Source organism: Mya arenaria, chromosome 3, assembly GCF_026914265.1.
Source record: "Mya arenaria isolate MELC-2E11 chromosome 3, ASM2691426v1".
In the NCBI taxonomy this organism is placed as follows: domain Eukaryota; kingdom Metazoa; phylum Mollusca; class Bivalvia; order Myida; family Myidae; genus Mya; species Mya arenaria.
The window spans coordinates 40,726,609-40,749,111 of NC_069124.1; the positions used below are offsets into that span (position 1 = coordinate 40,726,609).

General features: G+C 35.6%; 1 protein-coding gene across 1 annotated transcript; it reads left to right on the forward strand.

Moving 5' to 3' along the window:
* Window positions 1–7,546: 7,546 nt before the first annotated feature.
* LOC128226333 (zinc finger protein 768-like) lies at window positions 7,547–20,991 on the forward strand. The gene is made up of 7 exons (XM_052936216.1): window positions 7,547–7,868; window positions 14,407–15,521; window positions 15,805–15,904; window positions 16,967–17,143; window positions 18,029–18,138; window positions 18,521–18,722; window positions 20,572–20,991. Exons 1-6 carry the CDS (start codon window positions 7,775–7,777, stop codon window positions 18,677–18,679), a joined length of 1,755 nt encoding a protein of 584 aa, XP_052792176.1. The 5' UTR covers window positions 7,547–7,774; the 3' UTR covers window positions 18,680–18,722; window positions 20,572–20,991.
* Window positions 20,992–22,503: the final 1,512 nt, after the last annotated feature.

Sequence of the window (22,503 nt, forward strand, 5' to 3'; positions counted from 1 at the left end):
GCCGTTCAACAATACGATGAAAAAATGTTTTGTCATTTTAGATACATATATTTTATTAAAATCGAAGTTATTTCTAAGAAAAAAATATATTTGTTGACCATTATATTGTTTTTGCATGGCTTCAATTTCTGAATAATATCATACTGACGCTAGTACTTTGATATGATATATGAAAGGTAGGTAATAAAACTATGATTATAAAGCAATTTTATAAATTTGTTTCTTTAATAACATCATGCCTGTATAAAAAAGCTATCAGTGAAAACTTTATATTTTTTTACTTTCAATTGAAACGTTTCTAGTACCATTTTTTTGTATTTATGATGGATGGCTTTCCTTAAAATAACTAAATTTCACACTTAACTTCTAGAAATATAATCACATTCCCAGCACGAGCGAATAAGTGATTTGTGAATTTTATGGCCTAACACGGCGTTAAGTGAAAATTTGCATACCACTTAAGTGATTTCAGATCTTTTCTGTTAGATAACCGGCCTTTCAATGCAAAACACACACGTGAATATTCGTTTATAACAACGTTATTTTTAACATTATAAAATCATAAGCTTTCGTCCAAAATCTTGCCCAAAATCTCTTTGATGAAACTTTTTTATTTTCACAATGTAAAGTATATGTCAGGATGATGAATTATTCATTAATCATGTTTTAATGTGTTAGTTCAAAAACTAAATACGTAGATCAACATTTCAATTATTTCAATTTAATGTCGTCTGCCAGAAGGTGACAGTTTACTTGTTACGGGTTGCCTCCAGTGAATCGGTTCAAAACCAGAACGCCACTTTCTTCATTTGCTCGAGCACATACCGATACTTATTAACAAAACTACCTTATGTCCCAAATCAATGGAACAGCTGTCTTTGTTGGCTAAGTTTTGGCGTCCTTATAGCGAATTTCAGTTCAAGGTCAATGTGAAAAACATAGAGTCAACTTGAAATGAAGTCCGAGTTATGCTCAGGGTCAAAGAGGTAAAAAGATGTACAAATAATAGTAAATACACCCACATACCATGAGTTATTGAAATACTTTTTACGTCAAGGACAACGTTCGATTACTTCACCAACATCACTAGCGAATCTAGGGGGAGGGGGGGGGGGGGGGGGGAAGGGAGAGGGCACTTGGCGCACGCCTAAATTCGCCCAAATTCGCCATCATCATCGTCATCATCATTACCATCATCATCGTCATCGCAGTGTGACAACATGTTACTAGACAATTACTTCACCCACTACCCTCGCGATTGAAATTATACACTTGAATATGTTTGGTGGTTATAACATCCAATCAATGTGTCGATAATCATGCTGATAACGATGAAAACGATGATAGTTTAAAACCACAAAGCAACGTTCCATGGAACGATCATGAACGTGCATATGTACCCTTAAACCGCTGCTAAAATCTGGCCGAATATTTAAAATCACTACCAAAACTTGTGGCTTCCAATGTATGGCGATAAAAAGCTGTTTCAACCACAAGGAAATTAATAAGATAAATGATGGCTGATTCTGCCATTTCGTAGTTTTGCTACGAAAAGGGGGGGGGGCATAACCCCAAGTGGTGGACGTGCAAAAATACGTGATAATAATCCGGTGTATTTTCGCAGCACCAATTGCCGTATTTTCGCCTTCCGAATATGATATAAATTGCAGTTGTATGATCGAGTTTTGCGCTTGCATACCGGAAAGCGAAGGAACGTAAATACGTCGAGTGGCGAAGAGAAAATTCGAACCTACGCCATGTGAGGGCGTAAATACGACGAATAATTATTGCGTATTCTCATCCCGGCACATGACGTATTTTCTCCCCGTCACATGGTAAATTGTCGAGTGTTCGCCGGGCGTTATTTGGTTCTTTTTTTCGTATTGCCGCATGATAAAATGGTATAAATCAATCACCACACCAATATTCAAAGCGTTATTTTCATTACTTTAATCATTTTTAAAGTATGACTTTTTTAACATTCAACCGATATTACAGAACAAATGGCAGAACAAATGGCTATTTCTTGTCGTGAACTATTAAAGAGACAACATTATAAAATGAATGCATTTCAGCCCTATAGCAAATGGTACCAAAAAAGTAGTTCTATGTTATGCAATCCTGTTGAAATGAATAGAACATAAACGTAATGCTTAGTTTCTGGATCACCTGTCTTTACGCTTATATACCTTTTGATGAATGAAAAGAAGACTTAATTGATGTCACTTTAGTTGACACACATTAAACTTGACAATAGCTTTTCCTATTCACTTTCATTTTCAACCATTTAGCACTGAATTTCAATTACCCACTTGCAATAGATGGGCCCAGCATATGGTGCGAGAAGTTGAAATGATTTACTTCTTATATGATACGATCTATGAATTCGATACTATTCAAAACGGTACATCTTGTATAATAGTTATATAATGTATGATGCTAATTTCCTGATAATATAGATTGTTATCTTATCCAAATGCATGTCTACTATTTACGCAATGAATTAAGGAACATGAAACCTTTGTTATGAACATATTAACGGCGAAATAAACAACTCGCGTGCATTAGAAAGTGAAACTATTGTGTAAATAACAATGGTTTCATGCACACTTAAATGTAACATAAGCGCGAAACGCATGTTAAGTACTGAATTTGCAATCTTTTTGTAGATGTGTCCAGTTGCGAGCACTTCTGAATGCCGCTTACGCAGTGTAAGTTATTTTCAGCAGTCAATAAAGGACCAGAATTTAATAACATTTGTATCTAATTGAAATATCAGTAAATATGCGGGCCACCTGCATATGGTTATGTATTCATGCCAAGGTTTCAAAACATCTGTGAAATAAAATATATTTATCAAGAATAACAATGGGACATATATGCCCCCTGTGGAACTCCAATGACTGTTCATAAACAAACTTGGTTCCATAATTCTTCCTTGTAACGTTATGTCTTCTACTTTATACACGTGAAGACAAAACAATTTCAATGATGTGCCCTGTTATGAATTATTATATGTGAAGAAGAAATAAGATTCTATTATATCGAACGCCCATTTAAGATCTTAATACCGTATCCAAAGATATGTGGTCTCAATTCATCTGTATTACAGACATGTTTCATCGTCTTTTTTTAAATTTTTAACTCATGTAAATGCGTCCCGCAAATATAGGTGTAACTTGAATAAGCAGTTAGCATTAATAATATTAAAGGTATTTCATCAGAATGGTCAATGGTGTGGGGAGAATTTACTTTAATTCCATTTCCAAATGTTATTCACTGTTAAGTTTTTGTCCTCAAGTTTATAAAAGTGCATGTGTTTAATAGCGCATGTACTTAACCAAAAAGCATAGTATGCATGTGTAAGGCGTGCTCTGAAATATTCCCATCTAAATGATCCATAGTGTCAAACTAAACTTAACGATACTGATGAGACTTGAGTATTTGTCCATCCCCTATGAGTAACATGAACTAAACAAAACTTGTAAATCCAAACATTGGAAGCTTGATAAAACAGTTCGAATTATTTTTATTATTGGTTTAGTTCAGTATATCGTTTGAGCCCGACAGATGCCTATAGTATAACTCCTGTTACTGAATTCATTTTGTATAAAAGGGACTCGCTCATGTTTATGTAAAATGATTTTTTTTGTATGACGAAATTAAGTGTGGCAAATCATTAGAAGTGAGAAAACTAAGATACAACAAATGTTGATATATGCTCAATTATTTCTTTTAGGCCCACTAATTTGAATATCGTAAGAAACGGGATTCAACAAAAGGGTAAAAGTTTAAGTTATCCTTATAGTTGTGTATGGTCCTTGTGGGTGTGAGATTTTGTTGTAAGTATTGTACTTTTCCTTCACTCTACCTGCGTGGGTTCGCACTTCACTAGCAGTATATTTTTTGTACTGTAAATGTATTTTTTCTGCAATTTCGGTGTCAGAGAGTGAACTAGTTATAATCTAAGTGTTTTCAGATGCATAACCGGGAAAACATGAGCGAGTCCCTTTCAGGTTGATAGCCATCAATGCAAATATTAACTGCACAAACTAAACAGATTAATGCCAGACAATAATACATACCTGGTACCGATCATGCTTAAACTAAATGCTCGACTCTTGTTCCGTCACATCATATTCTTGACCATTCTCATTCATCAGAGGTTTGATAATGATAAATCTTACGCATAGCATCATCACTCTGGTGAACAAGAATGATGGCTACTTGGTTTACCCAGACTGACATTTCTATATGTTCACATTGACAAGCAGACCAAGGAGTTATATTAACGAAGAAATCAGACTAAGAAATGCGAATACAATGAACATGTATATTCATGCATTGGAAAATACTGATATCTTTCTCTTGGAAAAACATTGCTAGTTTGAGCAAACTCAGCAAATTCCAGCATAGATGCTGCAATTAGCACCTTTACATTAAAATAAGATTTGAACTAATAAGTCTTGAGTCTGAAACTCCGACTCATGACGTAATTGAATTTTGCCCAAGGACTAGAGCAGAGCCAAGTGGTGCTCCACTCTTTCCTAGAGCTAAGCTGATTTTGCTAAAGTGCCATCATGTCACTCTTGATTCTTATGTGTGTATGTATTTTCATGTATTTCCATACATACATGTATAGATAAGCATTTGCAGCGTCTCCACTCAATGGATCTGTGGTAGAGCCCTACTTCTGTACATGCTATCAACTAAGTATTTTATCAATGTTGAAGCATGCATTTATTTTGACATGAGTCAAACGAATCTACTTAAGACTAGCAGAAACCTAATAAAGCAGCACCAATACGACAAGGACGTCAATATCATCGCATAGTCTTATGAATACAAAATGGCATTGCATCCATGCAGGATATAGATGTACGTATACATGAGAATCGTCTTGAATGTTCCAGAGGCATGCCCTGTTCGTTCTTATTTGTGCCGTCATTGTCTTCTGATAGTTTCTAACATCTATCCTCGTGACTATTGTGGCTATGCATTTGTTTATAGTTTTAAATGCTGACCGGTCGCCATTTATAGTCCTGACGTAATCTCCCATAAAACCCTACACTCGTGACACTTAAAATGGCTGCCTTAACGAGTCGGAGCTGTGTTGGATCTATCTGGTGCAACAAGTGTTTAGTTTGCATTAAGAAAAGTTGAACGGAGAGGCCAGAATGTTGCCACGAATGTATTTCAAGAATTTAAAAGAGCATCATTCTTTGACTCGGTGGGAGCCTTATGAGGAATAGAGAATTTTCAGAAGCTTGTACTAGCATCAGTCTTTATGTGTCTTCAGTTCTTAGGCTTGTTTACAAACAGTTTTTTTTTTGCATTTCCCGAATTTATTTTCTTCTTCTCCTTCCTTTTTTTGCGTCTGTCTGTGTGTCTTGCCTGGGTATTTTACTATTGTTAGTGACAATGCCCCTTTAGTTTCATCTGATTCACATGAGCACCGTAAAACTAATAAATAAGTCGGTTTCTTTTGTCCCTATAGTTTTATGTAATTAGCATGTTTCTTTTCAGTATAATTATGTTCATAGTAAAAGTTCGTTATTAAAACTTGGAAACAAAATTATCCTCACTGACGGTGTAGAACATAATTGGAATTCTTATAAGATGCTTCTATAGATGGAGATCTAATTTATAGTGCTAATACATGTATGAATTTGATACAGAATAAGCCTATGACCCGAATAAATTATCACCAAAATCTTGTTACTCTATCAAACCCATCTTAGTGTGGCAAGATACATATCTACCGTTTGAACTCAAACATCTTGTAATATTAACCTTCCTTGCCATTTATTTAAGTGAATTTATTTACCCGCGATTAAATCAACATAGATTATTTATGTTACATCTCTCCAGTCCGCCCTTTTGAAAAGTATCATTCACGGTGGGATATTCATAGAGGCCAGAGGCAGAGTTCGCCTTTAAATTTGAGTATCCGTTATTTTTCAATCTAGGGTGAACAATGGTCCATAGTCCTTCTATACCAAGACAGCGGAAAGATGATGATGCTGGTGTATGTTTTCACTAATCATTAGGCTTCGTATTTTACGGTAAAATGTATTTGAATATATAATGAAAGGTTTGGAACTGCACATTGTTTTTTCTCAACTTTATATTGGTGTTTTATTGGTAGATGTGCAATGACCCTAAATGACATGCAAATGGAATCTTGGTCACCATACTTGGATCAATAGGACATAAATACTCATCCTACTAGGAAGAGTAATTTGCTACTTTTGTTTCGTTTCATTTCAACAAAAGCTTCTTAAAAATCTACAAATCAGAGATACGGAATAAAAACATGCTCATTCTTAAAAGCTACAAATCATATCAGAGATATGAAATCAAAAAACGCTCAATGGAACATTAGAAAAAGTGTGAAGCACACCTGAGAAAGCAAAAACAATTGTTTAGATCATATCGAGACGGACAATTGAAAGCCTCGGCATACCATGGAGTCTTTCTGTTCATCATGCTCATGTCTTTTATCTCTTCCATCTGAAAAGGCGCCCGCCCGTTTTTGTTCAAATGTTGCTGATTTGTAACGAACACTTCTAAAAACAAAAGAAAGGACAAAAGCAAGATTCTATGCATCTGGTTTAAAGGTATCTTATGGCAGATATAAATCTGCAGGCAGAGAGTATGAGGATCCGTAACGGCGCTACTATCACTTCCTTACTGTTTGTTCATTTTTGGTAAAACAATCTGGTCAAAATCAGGCTTTGCTACATTGTTTCAATTCTCAAGGAAAATAAGTATGCGCTTCAAGTGATTGCGGTAATTGATAGCATTAAGAGTTTTATTTTATAACGAAAATAACTTCTCAATTATATTTGCATTTTTGTTAAATAAAATCCACGTAAATTAAAGATGTGTCGCCGAGGTTCTGCAAACTTTTGAACTGTGTTTACTATATTATGATGAATAAAGTTTATGTAAATAAACCACATGGAAAGACCATAATACACGTTGCACGTTGATTTAAAGCACATTGTGGAAAATTAAGTTGTTGCATTGTTTTCGTTCATTTTTCCAATCGACTAATGTTATTTGTTAAGAAATATGGGCTTTGCAAATAACAAATGTTAATTTGATGATGTTTGGGAATCTTCTATTTGTCTTATATCCGGCTTTCAATACAAACACATATTTGTTCGCACAGATTCGAAAAGTTATTTTGTTAATTTGGGTAATTCATATTGATGTTAAATATACTTTAATAACATCTCAAAATGTTACCAATCCAAAAAACCCTATTCAAACAGACAGTTGCCAAGTTTAAATTTGAATTCAGAATTCACTTCATAGGTAAAGGTAAGTTTTTAACTTACCGATGATGATAGATGGATGCAAGCGGTAGGTGGTACATATACCGTTTTTTTAGCGGAAAAGGCAAGGTTGGTTACTATGGTTCATGATCCGTTACTATAGGAGGCGGGATCAACTTGTCTTCATCGTCGTATTGGACGGTTTTGTTTACGGGTAGCTGGCTCGTTAAATAGTACACCTCTCCCGTTATTGTCAGCGATTTTGCGGTTTAAAACCCGTAAAAATAAAGTTGCCAAACAGGCTCACTTCTTACGCATTTCTTAAAGAAAAGTGTATCAGACTTGTTTGATTTTGATAATACTAACGAATTCATTTAACCATCTAAAACAAGAGTTAAAACGAAACTTGTTTAAACATCTAAACAAAAACAAAAGGACACTACCAATTTTATTTTTGATTTATGATTTAAAAACTTGAATATTTTGTGAACATGCCGAAAGCATTTCTCGTCGGGAAAAGGTACTCTAGAAGCCGACGGCATCAGCCAGAGATTCGTCGGAATGAAGGCAGAACATCTGCAGAGGGTGAGTAGACTATAGGAGAATTGCTAAATATGAAGAATGTATACATGAGTTATATGAAATACTGATATATTGGTCATTAGTTATGAAAAATAATGCTGTTTATGGTCATTCGACCTAGGAAAAAACTACTTTATTGGTCATTGGTGTTAGGAAATATAGTTTATTAGTGAAATTAAAAATATGTATGAGACATTCGTAACGAAACACAATACCATAACATAACAGGATGTTATGTCAGGACTGTTACTCAGATACATATATAGGAATACAAATATTGCATTTATATGACAAAGAACAAGGCGTATCAATATCAATAACATAATATGGCGGAGCCGCAAGTTTATATCCTCATTATATGTGGTATAGCTAATAATAAGCTTTTATATCGCTACTGCATGCAAGAGAATCCGTTATAGATGCAGTATTTTTAATGTATTATTGTTAGAATCTCGTCCAAACTATACTTTAAAATACATTTATTGCGATTAAGTTAAATAGACACATTTACATATTTAACGAATTGCTGTCAGGTCAAAACATATGACTAATTGTAAATGAACGTATTTACTGTTTCTTAAAGGACAACGGATTGCTAACGCCACATACACTATTTTAAAACGTTTTTGGACTTCGAGCATATATTCTGTAGTAGCAGAAATATTTTGATTGATGTAATGTAAGGTAAAATGTCTGTGCTTGATAATAGAAATGTGATTAAACGTCACAGTTATATTAGCAATGTGATACTGATAATAAAATAGTCGTTTTGGAGTATTCAAATTAACTTATATTTCTGGATTTCTTTATCTTATACGTTGATAACATCAAATCTGGAAAGAAGCTTATTAATGTAAAGTACTTAAAAAAAGGATATGTATACTTGGAAAAAGGAGGAAAATCATAAAATGGCATAAAATGATAAACGCCAAACGCCTTCACAAAACATATTAAGAGAACAAAACAACGGCGAACTTTATTGGTATAGATGCTGACATTATGATACTTGCAAGATGGATATTTAATTGTTGTCCAAAAAGCAATCATTCCAAAATGTATTTATGCTAAATTTACAACCTGGCGATAGATCATAACGACTATTTTTCATCTACGCATGGGTTCTTAAAGCAAAATGCAATTAAAGTAATGCTTAACGAATCATTATTGCATACATAAATAATAAACATAATAAGGGTGAAAATAGGCGTTGGTAATAAGTTTATTGTGTAAAAGTATACTTTGAAGATTACAAAATGACACTAAAGACTAAGACGACGAAAGCGACGTCGATGCCTTTGGTGATGAGGATGGAAATACCGCTTTGCATACCAATAATGATTAGGTTGATGGATGCAAACTTTATGATAATTTAATTTATTCATTTGTAAAGACCCTTAACAATAACTGTTGTGTTCCGAGAACATAAATCAATTTGATTGCAGAAAAAATGTTCATAATCCAATAATGCAAGGGAAACTTGCAAGAGGAGTCGCAAAGTACCAAATTCGACAATGGTATTGTGTTTAGTGGCATTCAAAAACCAGTTAATTAACTGAGAAACAAACAAGGCAAATACAATATCGATATATACATTTGCTTATTTCTTTACAATGACATTTCAATTTTAATATTCACTGCTTCAACGTAGGGTGCATTTGGCACATATGTATTGACGGACGCGGCTAATGGAATCTCATAACTTATTAGATTCATTGCTTCCTATCGACCCTTGACAAACCAGCATTAGACAGCGTAGAACGCCAGCCCCATTCACAAAACACACCGCCATTCATGAGTTTAGTGTCATTAATATCCCACCATAAGATTCATTCATAATTATCTTACCGATTTAATATGTTAACTACAATACTCTATTAATACCACGCGGAGGCCCTGTCATTAAATTGGGGACATTAAAAATCTTAGTTTAAATATTAAAATGAAACCCGTAAATCGTAGCGTCTATTTATCGCATGTATAATTCAATCAGTCAAAGAAGGAGATAATTGAATCGTCATTGCAAGGCCCATGCTTCAAACACGCAGCGTTCGTCCTTGCGAGTATGCAAATATCTACAATGTCATATAACGTTCAACATACCAAACGTCGATCGTATCGACACCGTTAAAGTAATAGAGAATTAAAGTAGTGCAACAAAATGGCAGGTAAAAGACAATACACAATGCCACTTAGCGACAACATCGACCACATACCAAAGAATTAAATCAATGTAAAAAGTGCAACCAAAAATTGACAGTAACAAAACCAAAGAAATGCATCGAACAAAAAACCTAATATGCAAATAAAAAAGCAGCTTGTCTTAAAACTGCACACAGCGAAATAAAAGAAATACAATTTAACATAAGCATCTTACGCACGCCAAACGGATTCCAATCAGAATCAAGCTTATGAACAAAAAAGCATAACCCCTAAAGGAGGAAAACAAAATAAATGCAAACAGCGAAACACTTCAAAGGAACACAATCCAGAATTCTCTATCGGGGAACCTGTACATGGGCCTGACGGGAGGATTCACATCCTTTATGAAATATTATCAATAATAACATTACTCCATCATTATCTCTAGATGTCATCGCTTTCGTTCATGCCATTCAGAAAAAGGAACTGTTGACAAGACGTTGTACTTTGTGTTTTGATGATGAATTAGTGTGCTTCCTATTTGCATGTCGAAGAGGGCAACCGTTATTCAAACCGATGAGTAGCGGTAAAAAAGTATCAATAGCGATGCATGCCTGTCATACGACACCTCTTTTCCTGCCTTTTATGATATCAAATCAAAAACTGTTTACGTCGCTATTGTATTTATTAAAACAAACTTGACCGCGTTTATATGTCGCGGATGGAAATAAATGAACTTGATGATGAATTTAAACGCGGAAACCTATTTAAGGAGTATGGGAACCCTCAATGCCACAAAAAATTGCTGAAGTAGGCAAACTGCGAGAATGAAAATAATGTTTTGAAAAGAACATCTGGCCATCAAAATGTCTGCTCCTGTACATAAACCATCTGAGAAGCTAAACATTGTGATCTTAGTGTCATTTTACTGCTCAGTATCAATTGTGTGTCCGTTTATTAAATTTATCCAAACTTTGATTTTTCATTTTGAGAACTGTAACTTACATGCCAAGATAAATGTTAGGCTTTGATTGTGAGAGATGTAAGATAAAATAATTTCAAGGGCTTTCACTTAGGTAATGTCACTTCAAGTATCGTATTGCGAATATTTCAAAGAATTTCGGCTTAAGGAAAACGAAATATGCATATAACGTAGCCTGGCATGTATTTCGATACACCAGGCATTTTAGTTTATCAAGTATTCAAATAACACAATCATTTTTTGTCACATAACTGTATATGAAATAACATAAATAATATGTTTTAGTACAAAGACGCGTAAATGCATTTTTATCATCAGTATTTAAATTCGCAGGACCATTAAGACATTTGATTCCTTCACTCTTCACCAAACTATTCTATAATCCGTTGACACTTTCATCAAATAAAAGTACCACCTACAAAGCTGTAAATCACAAGCCGTCAAAATCGATCCAAGAAAAATATTTATATTGTACACCGGTAATTATATTTCACCAGTCAGGGTGGTAACGGGTTTGCCCATGGCTGTTGTTATTGCTGTTACAGAACCGCAACTATTTCAACGCTCCAGTCTCCAACAATAGCTACAATACCTTCATTGCGATCCACTGTTTATTCGGACGTATCTCTATAAATTAAACTGAACGGGCGCATTTTTTTATGCCCCTGATGGGTGATATAACGGATATTTCAGAACACCGGTAATCTTAGAGCACCGGCCCTATTGAGCCAGCAGTGACACTGACAGCTCTTCTACAAACTCTGCTGTCTCTGCAACATGAACAAAATGATATCTGTCTTCTTCCATTTTGCTTTAATTTATTGTGTTCTGACTTTTCGCAGTCCGTTCCAAAATAAATGCAACGAAATCATGAGGCATACAGTATACAATTGACTAGGACCATTTTTGGTTGAAGTACCATTTGGGTTAAAAGTCGCCTTTAGTTTGTCACATTAATATTGAAGCGGCAGAGGAGGCAACAGATACCGTCCTTAATATAGAGGTTCATTTCTGAATAAAGAGGTGCACTTGTACTGACGAAACTACATATCATTTTGACGGTATGCCAATAGAAGTGCACCTCTCTATATTAAGACCTGTATCACTCAATATAGAAGCGCACCTCTATTAAGGCGACTCTTGACCCAAGTGATATGTTATTGCTTTTGGCATTGGCAGACCTAAATTAGAATGCCCAAACATTTACTTTGCATGGATGCCAAATACTTTGGCTAAAACAAGATCCTGGATGGATAAGCTTGTATTGGCTTCGGCCTCGATTAAAGCATATGAAATAAACAATTCTATGCAAGAAAACATTCCATGTTAGACAAAACCAAAGTAACAGGTGTTAAACTCGCTTAAACTGAATTAGCTTTCATTTAGCGGAGGAATTCATTTGAATTTTTAATCACTTCGTTTGCGAGCAATTGATTGATTTCGACCACAAATCAAGAATGTCCAAAATTACCGATTACCCATCCTTATCTAATATTTACCATCCTCTAGGGCGTCTAACTAAAGCGGTTAACATATTGAAAAACGGTGTCCGTTTTCCAAATAGCTACATTATTATTAATGACATGCCACCTTCGGTATTTCATTCAAAGCAATGTCTGCCACTTCAACAGAATGAGATAATTGTTCTCATTTCACTATCTATGTACGCAATTAGGAAATCTAATTTCTTAAATGTATCAGATTTAACTGAATTTCGTTAACTTTAATAGGAAAAGCTTCGTGGCTATAAACTCTAATTTGCTTCAGCTAATTTTGACATCACTTGCGAAATTATACTAGCTTTATCAAGTTGGCAGCCTAATACATTTTAAAGCATACAATCAGAAAATTGATACCTAGTACCCATATGGCTAAATTTGAAAGACGTATCGTGTTACCTATCCAAGATGGTACTGGAAGTTGATTTACTTTCACCCAAGGGTACACAAACACGCATATTTATTAGAATCAAGGCCAAACAAACAACCCATTTATATGAGCATCGATCTTGCCGAATGTTTTAAAATTTCCTCTTATTCCGACTCCTGAATACAAGCGTCAATAACATGCTTCATACTTTGTACCGGTAGTCTCGACATTTGATATCAGAAAATGATGCACTCTTTGTGACAAATGAGAATGGTCAAGAATGGACTAAGTTGACGCTGGTGTCCATATTCTATATAGAACATATATCACTTATTTAGTATTAGGTTTAGTCTTTTTTTCAGGATAGCTAGATAAGTTTTTGTACTAAGGCTTTGCGCGAAACATAAAAATTGGTATGGCCTAAGTTAACTACTCAATTATAACCGCTCATTAATCTCGATAATTTGCTTATCATGTGACGCGGAGAATCACTTAAATGCCCATACATGTTTATGCAACTTGCCTGTTAACAAGTCATATATGGCTTTCTTTTTGAATTTCTCTAGACGCCTCTTGAACGCCTACATAACTGACATTCCCGATTTTTTTCTCCACCGACATCCTTATCGCCTACGAATAAAGACTCAGTTTGAGTTAAGAAAATACTCAAATAGCAAATATTTCACATTAAACCGTTAATAAATCCAATTTTCTTACAAATATGAAAAACCAATCAGTTAATTAAATTGCGCATATGGTTGGAAGCAAACGATAAAAGGGTAAACAAGATATAAACATTAAAGATGATATTTCATTTTCTTCCCGTTGCGACGAAAATATAGCGTGATTACAGACGAAGCAAAAAGTATCTAGTCGCTCTCTTTGCATTATTAAGTATGGAGATTTCAATCCCTCGTTAACAGTTTTATTCCAAAATGTACCCGGAGTGATCAACAGGGTCCCGAATTATTGCTTTTCACCGTCTCAAATCAGTTTTACGGTTAAAAAAATTAAGTTTGATATATATTTTCGGTTGATTTCCGAGGACCAACATAAAACACCGCTGTTTGAATCATACATAGAACGATTCTACTTTTTTTTTGTTTTTATGAGTTTTAAATCAGTCAATGTCAAATATTAATCTCAGAGTGATAACAATATTATCATGGATGAATGCACCATTTACTAACATATCTTGTGTCAAAGAGTAACAGCATCAAAGTTCATAATGCATGTTTCGTATTGCAGCGATATAATGGAAATCTTTATTCAATATTTTCTATAATACTAATACTAATACTACTACTACTACTACTACTACTACTACTACTACTACTACTACTACTACTACTACTAATAATAATAATAATAATAATACTAATAATAATAATTAATGTAGTAATGATAATAATAAACGCAGCATTACAGGAATATATTTTTACAATTCAGAATTTAAAACATTGGGCATTCTTCAATCGTTTGCTTCCATTATAAGTATATACAATTTAAAATAATACAGTGCAACAAAATAAATGTCTGTTATTGTTGCAGAATGGCTGTATCGAGATAGTATTTCACCATCCGGTATCTCAGAAAATCAAGACGTTCCGGATGAAGTCGACGGAGACATTGTCACGCCAGCGAAAGAAAGAAGCTTTTATCTCCCGTTGATAAAGACATTCGATACATGTGTTCCTCAATCAGAAGAAACAATGCAATTGGACAACAAAGATAACGCCGCACGCGAACACGCAAAAGAGGATACTGATGTAGTATTTACAAAACAAGATATTCATTTGCAAAAACAAGATATTCGAGAAACCCCGCCATCTAAACGTGTTTCAAGAACAATAGATTTCAGTCTTCCGCGACTTCCAAGTTCAACGATAGAGTCACCTAAACCTATTTTATCTCCACCATTTTCATTGAGCCCCTTATACTGCAAACCGAGCCATTTCCTATCTCTATCACCAGTAACATCATTTCCGTTTCGGCACAACGAGTTAGCATCGCCGGACGCTCCAATAGCATCAGTAAATCTCCCTACATTGTCTCCAAACTTCCACCAAACTGGTCTTTTGAAAACAATACACCCTTCTTACCAGCGAGGAACTGCCAAACAGCCGCATGACCATGAAAATAAAGCGGCTGCTTCACCTACTTCGCCACAGTACACCGGACACTCCTCTCTCGGAAGAAAATCAAGAAACCCATCGAACGACTTAGACGAGTTTACAAAATATTATAAACCTCGAATTGATGCAACGTTGCACAACTCAAACGACAAACAACAGACGCCAGTGACGACATACAGCAGTGAACACTGCATATCTTATGTTCAAACAACGAAATGTCAGCAAAACATTTTTTTCCCAACTCATCAACAGCAACTGAAGACGAACATAGTTCCGCAGAACAACACTACCTTAACTGAACAAACTATTAATCACATATCACAGAACAAAGCAGTCTCTTCACAACCTGCTATCTGGAGACCTGTTCCTCAAATGGCAAGCAACAGTTCTTTATCTACAGAAAAACTTCTGGCCCCTAAAACTCCCGTTTTGCAACATTCAACAGGGCATCAAAGTGTCATCCAACACTTTCCTCCTCCTCAGTTGCCGTCGCCATTGGCTTGTACTCCTATTCAGGCGCCTGTCTCAAGGGTAAGCGCTAAGGTTAAACTTCAGTTATTACAACATTGATATTAAATATATTAAATACAAAATCAGAGGGACAAACTTAGCAAAATAAGTTCTGCGTTTTGTCCGAACAATATCCATATTGACACAATTCAGCACTCTAACACACATCACTTATGCAAAAGCTTTTTTATTAAAAAGAATGCCATACTGATCATGATTTGTATTAAAATAACACTCATGTTTTGTTTAATGATAATGAACATTTAACATCATTGTGTTTATTTTAACTGTTTCGTGTGTTCAGGGACCCAGAGTGAAGAACGTTGAGTTTGTCAATGGCGGCTACGGAATAAAGAACCCACTTTTGTCTCAAAATCAGGCCGAAGCATTCTCAGATGTCTTTGGTAAGTCTATCTTCAGTATGCATATATTTCGTAACTGTAAACGTTTAAGAGAAAAATCCGCACTGTCATCGTAACATGTGAAACATTTGTAATTAAAATCTATAGTTTTTTTGCAAATAGTTTAAGGCATACCTTGTAATCCGATAAGGCATTTAATTGTTGTTACAATATATTTTCAAAATATATCAGCGTCCTATCTGCCCCCATTTTCAGTGTCTGGATTAGCGGTTATACACACGTCATACATTTTTTAACTATGTTATGTATACAGTATTACCATAAAAATAATGAATAGTCTTATAAGCAATGGTGTTGATGTTTAAACAAAGCGGGCGAGTAGGTATCTCTCTGTGGATTATAAAGTAGAATTAAAGAAAGCTGGTAGCATAACCTCAAGATGAAGTAAAATCCTATAAAACGTTTAACTGAAACTGGTCATTATGAGATTGCAAAACTTAGATGATGTTGTGAATTCTGGATTGAGAGGATCCAGCGATTATTCAAAATTTGTCTGTAGTGTCTAAAGCCTTTTTTTGCTCACGGCATGCGGCAAGGATGCCCTCTAATTATCTTCTTATTCTCGTCTACATTTTCACAGCTAACCTCCATAACGGGGCATTCTCACGGTGAAGTATTTCAGACCATTGATTGTAGATAAATCAGAAGTAAAAGTTTCACAAACCACCCTTATGCTTTCTTTTGTCATTAAAACAAACATGTAAAGGTCTTAAGAGGATAAATACCTTTTAAGAAAAGATACACCTAAATGTAACACACGATCTATCACCCAGCCCCAATTAGTTTAAGGTCTTTGGAATGTCATCAATTCACGGACACCTTCAGAAAATTAAAACAAAAGACCATCAACAAATCAACTTTGTTATCCGGCTTATTTCAAACATGTTTATTGTCAAATTTTTGAAACAATACTATTGTTTTACAACACACACTTAGATTAATTTTAATAGTGATATACAGTATCGAACTCCTTTTGGTTAAACGCATTCTTCATAGAAAAGGTAACAGCACACTTTAACAGAATTCCTTGTACTTATTTTACAGCTAACAAGGACTCAGACCGGTTTGTCTGTCGTATCTGCCAGAAGGCGTTTCATTTGCAACGTCTACTTAACCGTCATCTCAAGTGCCACAGTGACGTCAAACGTTATCTGTGCACGTTCTGTTGCAAGGGATTCAACGATACCTTCGACCTGAAACGTCACACGAGAACTCACACTGGTAACTTATTCAAATACGCATTTGAAGTTCTTGTTATGATTGAGGGAACGGGGTCTTGCATTCACTAGGGACATTCCGGGATTAGACTGATTAAATTCACACAATGGCCCACTTTTTGCCAATTTTACCGACTTTTCCTTATGAGTTTTTTTGTGATGCTGATGTTAGATTAGGTTGTACATACTGCAATAAAACAGTCCTCGTACTGAAACATCATATCTAGAAAGTAATATAGCTGATAGAGGCAACGTTGAATGAAGTAAAGAACGCAAGTGTAATGTCGTTTTAAAATTAAACAAGAGTAAAATGATATCACTCGCTTTTATTTGAAACGTTTTTGTAATTGGCATTTTTCTCATAACGGCAATAGCGTATCATATTATGACACAAGGGGGGGTAGGGAATGAAGGCGGTGATTGTACCAGAATATCTATTGCACAAGGGGATTGTGATGTTTCAGACAGTCCATTGTTACTATTGGTTACTCTATATCTGACACTTTTAATGAACATTAACTGATTATTTGCCAACGGTATTGGGTAGCGAAATATTAAACTTTGTACACACATGCAAAACCATGGTGTCGTGCTTATGATTTTTAAACGAAATTGCATCTTACCAGCAAAAGCAGTTTTGAAAGCTACAATACAAAAACAAACTGTCTTACACAAGTCAATTAAGTGTACAACTTGAAAGACAGATTAAGCTCAATATGAAATGAAATAAGAAAATAGTTTTCATTGTAGGTGTTTAATTGTTCAAATACTTTTACCAAAAAACTTTGACATATATTTGTTTTTACCCTAAAAACGACCACATTAAGTGACGAAGAAACACATTCAACTTTTTATTCATTTACACACACTATTATCTATATCTGTTCAGGTGTCCGTCCGTACAAGTGTTCAGAGTGTGGTAAAGCGTTCACACAACGCTGCTCTCTTGAATCCCATTGCAAGAAAGTCCACTCGTCTGAATTCGAGTTTGGATATAAGGTAAGAGCATTAAGATTCTTGTTTATACAATGGCATATACTGTAGTATCCAAATAATTGAAAATTCTTTTATTAACATGGTGTTTTAACTATTAATAGGATGAACAACTTTTGATTTAGATAATATCTGACTTGTAACCTGGTAAACATGCTGCGAGGTTTATAATGCAGCGTTTGTTCTACATATGTAGTCATACATTGTGTGTCAATACACTTTGTCTGACGTCTTGTATGGTCATCGTTCACATATATCCGCTCCCAACCCAGGAACAATGAGTCGATGGATACATTTGTTTCAAGGTTGTGAGCACACAGCCACGGAGCCCACAAAATGCGTTCTCAACGTATGCTTCCATACTATATACGTTCTTTCCCAACCACAGGAACGGCGGGCAAAGCTATACGTTTGTGAAGACTGTGGCCACACGACGACGGAACCGGGCCAACACTTTCTCCACTTGAAAACACTCCACCCTCAGAGTCCTGTCCTACTGCGCTTTTACGACAAACGCCAGTTTAAATTCGCTGAGCAGGCCGTGTAGCGACGTAAGCGGTGTGAAGGGTTAGATGGAGCTTCAGTTATAAGTAAGTACAAACATAAAAAACCCTTAGAATAATGACCACAGTGTACTACATTTTCGACCATTATTTCATCATTACCAGTTGAAACTAAAACTCTTTTGTTATGATGTAACAAACTAGAATCCTAATTCTAACCGACTTTGGTTTACAAGGTGCTTTCATTTTTTTGCAAAATACAAACATAAACATATAAATAATATTAATACCATGCGTAATGCTGTGATGATTTTTTTCTATTTTGCAATATTTTAAAAACACACACACACACAAACACATTTAAACCACATACACATCATGATTCATGTTCTAACATGCTTGTCTTTAATTGTATGGATATTAGTTTCATTATGATGCATCCAGTTTATATCATGTTTTAAAACTTGGATCACATAACCCGAATCGTTTTACCGCATGCACCTGATAACAAAATTTGAATTAAAACCACCGGGTCTCACTTTCTAAATTTCATTACAAATTTATTGCATAACGGCACCTGTTGATGTTATAAAAGTGAAATTTGTACATACCTTGCGGTAACATACAATTCAACTTGACCTTTTCGTCATTGACAAGGCAACCTTGGTTTTAAAAAGGATATTCAAATTTCTGAGACCAGATGCATCAACCCCTATATCACTTGACAAAACCGCACCGTCCTCTGGTAGGTAAAACAAGACAGGCGTTAAAGAATAACACGTAACCGCTATTGAGGCCATTGGAAATGAGTATAATCACAATACCCCTATACCTAGCAATGAAGTGAAACTCAAGAAAGCCGAAAGGTGTCCCCGCAAAAACCCTAGCATCCAAAAACGCACCTGGGTCTATTTGGGTGGCAATTCAAGGTGCTCAAACAATCAAACTTGCCCGCATTGTAAGAACTTTACAACTGGCCATAAACCTGTTAACAATCGAGAAAGAGAAAGAAAATTGAAGACAGTTTGAATGAAGGGCAAACTGGTACATCCATTCTCCCTTCCTCTCTCCTCGCATTCATTTCCGTTATAAAGCCATAAATTCGAAATATACCATTTCAGATACATCATATATCAACTTGTCCTTTTAATCTAAATTAAATGGCAATAAACACGATAAAAGTCCCCGGATGTATATCGAAGGGCTTGTCGCATTAAATGATGTGCTTAGTAGATTAACTGATTCAAACGAAAGAAAACATTGAAAGTGGTTAAACGGCCAAACTAAGAGTGCTGGTCTTATCAGATAAAAAATACGACCACCAAAATGGTTTAGGGTCGTTAAAAATACCAAAATGTAAATTGGAAAACTCACAGTTTTAAAAAGTACATACCACGGGTTTGGTAAACTTTTTTCGGTGGTATTTGCATTACAAATTTGCTGGATGTTCTTTCATTGCGGTTCACACTCTACATACTGGTTTCGTGAGTGAGCTCAAAGTTATCAAATGCGCATCATACCTGTATCTTTTAATTTAATCAGCGGATCATATCACCAGAATTTCTTTAATGTTATATATAATTTCTGTTTCGATACTGAAATGGCCGTCGGTCAAGCGAAAACCGTAATGTTAGCGGTTTGTTTGCCTTTTTAAGGTATTCTGTATCTTTTGAGACGTTAGATACATGTTACAGAGAAACGGTAACTGCCTCCACCAGTGTCTTATTCTCTTTGATGAGGTTCCGTATCGGCGCACTCCATCTCAGTTGCATTGTTGAGTAGCTGATGTGAACAAAATTGCTTACAAGCAAATTGCGTCTACATGCGATGTTCGCTTAAGGTGATGTTTTAAAAAAATAACAAGAATGTCATAAAGCCAGATCTGATATCTTTTATACGCGAACAAAGCTTACATGTTTTTATCGCTTCCTTTCAGGTATTCAATGCAGACTTTTGCTGAAGAGGTGGACCTTCAGAATTGACCGATGACCTCGCAAAAAACTGTCCCAACTTCGTTTAGAAGACGAAAAGGAATCGCCTTTCAAGGCAACGTTAAATAATATTTTGCAATCAGCAGCACATGGATTGTGATACCATCGCATAATTTTTTATAACGCAAAAAAACATCATTAGTCACCTACCCTTTGTTATGGCCGTTTTTTATATGTGCTTTTTGAGATGTGTAACAATAACTTTAATACCGGAGCTGTGTTGACCATGATGCATAATATCTTTATGTGCCAAAAATGTGTTCATAGACGATTTGTTCCTATGTTTGTTCTAATGTTTTAATTACATGTTTTAGATTTTAATATGGTTGTCTTAATATTCTTGATTGAATAAATTTCAAAAAGAGTGTTTGCGTTAATGTCGTTGACGTGTTTATACAGTAAACTTGGTTAATAGTTAAACTTCCGAGCTATTTTTGTGGTATCAAACAGGTCTGTCGAATAACACACTGCGGTTATCTGTTAGCGAGTGTTTCGTTTGTTTACGTCTATACAATAACTCTCATATCTGAACGGCAACAAGTAGACGGATTTTAGCCGTTCGGTAACTAGCAGGCAGATGAAGCTATTCTTAACTAGCAGGCAGATGAAGCTATTCTAACACTATCTCAGTACACAAAAAAGCAACTGGGTTTATTTGGGTGGCACGTAAACGTGCAGAAACAATCCAACTTGGCCGCACTAGGCATTGAGGGGAAACCAACATTGATAAAAATATATTGATAAAAATATGCGTATGAACGCCGTTGAAGGAAGAATCAGGACATTTCAATGTCTTAAATGCATACATCTTGAAAAGAAAACATACCTTCAAGAGGTAGTTTCAATCTGACCGCAACTGCTGTTTCCATGTATTGGTTGTTTTTTTTTTGTACTGTCTAGAGAACTCTTGTCCAGCGGAATGGATTTATGTATCCGATGTACATAATAATAGTTATGATTATTGTCACTTGCAATCATGTTAACATTTGATGATTTGGTACGCAATATAATGTTGGTATCAATTGAAGGGGTTTTACGTGATGGCTTGTGACGCCGTATAATGTTGGTATCATTTGTAGGGGTATTTTTGATGGCTGGTGACGCCATATAATGTTGGTTTCATTTCAAGGGGTATTCCTTGATAGGTGGTGACGACGTATAATGTTGGTATCATTTGAAGGGGTACTGCTTCATGGCTGGTGACGCCATATAATGTTGGTATCATTTGAAAGGGTACTGCTTGATGGCTGGTGACGCCATAAAATGTTGGTAACATTTGAAGGGGTACTGCTAGATGGCTGGTGACGCCATATAATGTTGGTATCATTTAAAGGGGTACTGCTTGATGGCTGGTGACGCCGTATACTGTTGGTAACATTTGAAGGGGTACTGCTAGATGGCTGGTGACGCCGTATAATGTTGGAATCATTTGAAGGGGTATTGCTTGATGGCTGGTGACGCCGTATAATGTTGGAATCATTTGAAGGGGTATTGCTTGATGGCTGGTGACACCGTTTAATGTTGGTATCATTTGAAGGGGTATTGCTTGATTGCCTGTGACGCCGTATTATGTTGGAATCATTTGAAGGGGTATTGCTTGATGGCTGGTGACGCCGTATAATGTTGGAATCATTTGAAGGGGTATTGCTTGATTGCCTGTGACGCCGTATAATGTAGGTATCATTTAAAGGGGTATTGCTTGATGGCTGGTGACGCCGAATAATGTTGGTATCACTTGAAGGGGTATTGCTTGATGGCTGGTGACGCCGTATAATGATGGTTTCATTTCAAGGGATATCGCTTAATGGCTGGTGACGCTGTCTTATGTTGGAATCCCATAAGGGGCATTGCTTGATGACTGGCGACGCCAAATAATG

What these genes read in the sequence shown, in the direction of transcription:
- LOC128226333 (XM_052936216.1), top strand. Translation starts at nt 7,775, where the DNA reads ATGCCGAAAGCATTTCTCGTCGGGAAAAGGTACTCTAGAAGCCGACGG. An exon ending in TCACACGAGAACTCACACTG is followed by an intron (nt 17,144 to 18,028) that starts GTAACTTATTCA and finishes ATATCTGTTCAG; the next exon opens with GTGTCCGTCCGTACAAGTGT. An exon ending in AATTCGAGTTTGGATATAAG is followed by an intron (nt 18,139 to 18,520) that starts GTAAGAGCATTA and finishes TCCCAACCACAG; the next exon opens with GAACGGCGGGCAAAGCTATA.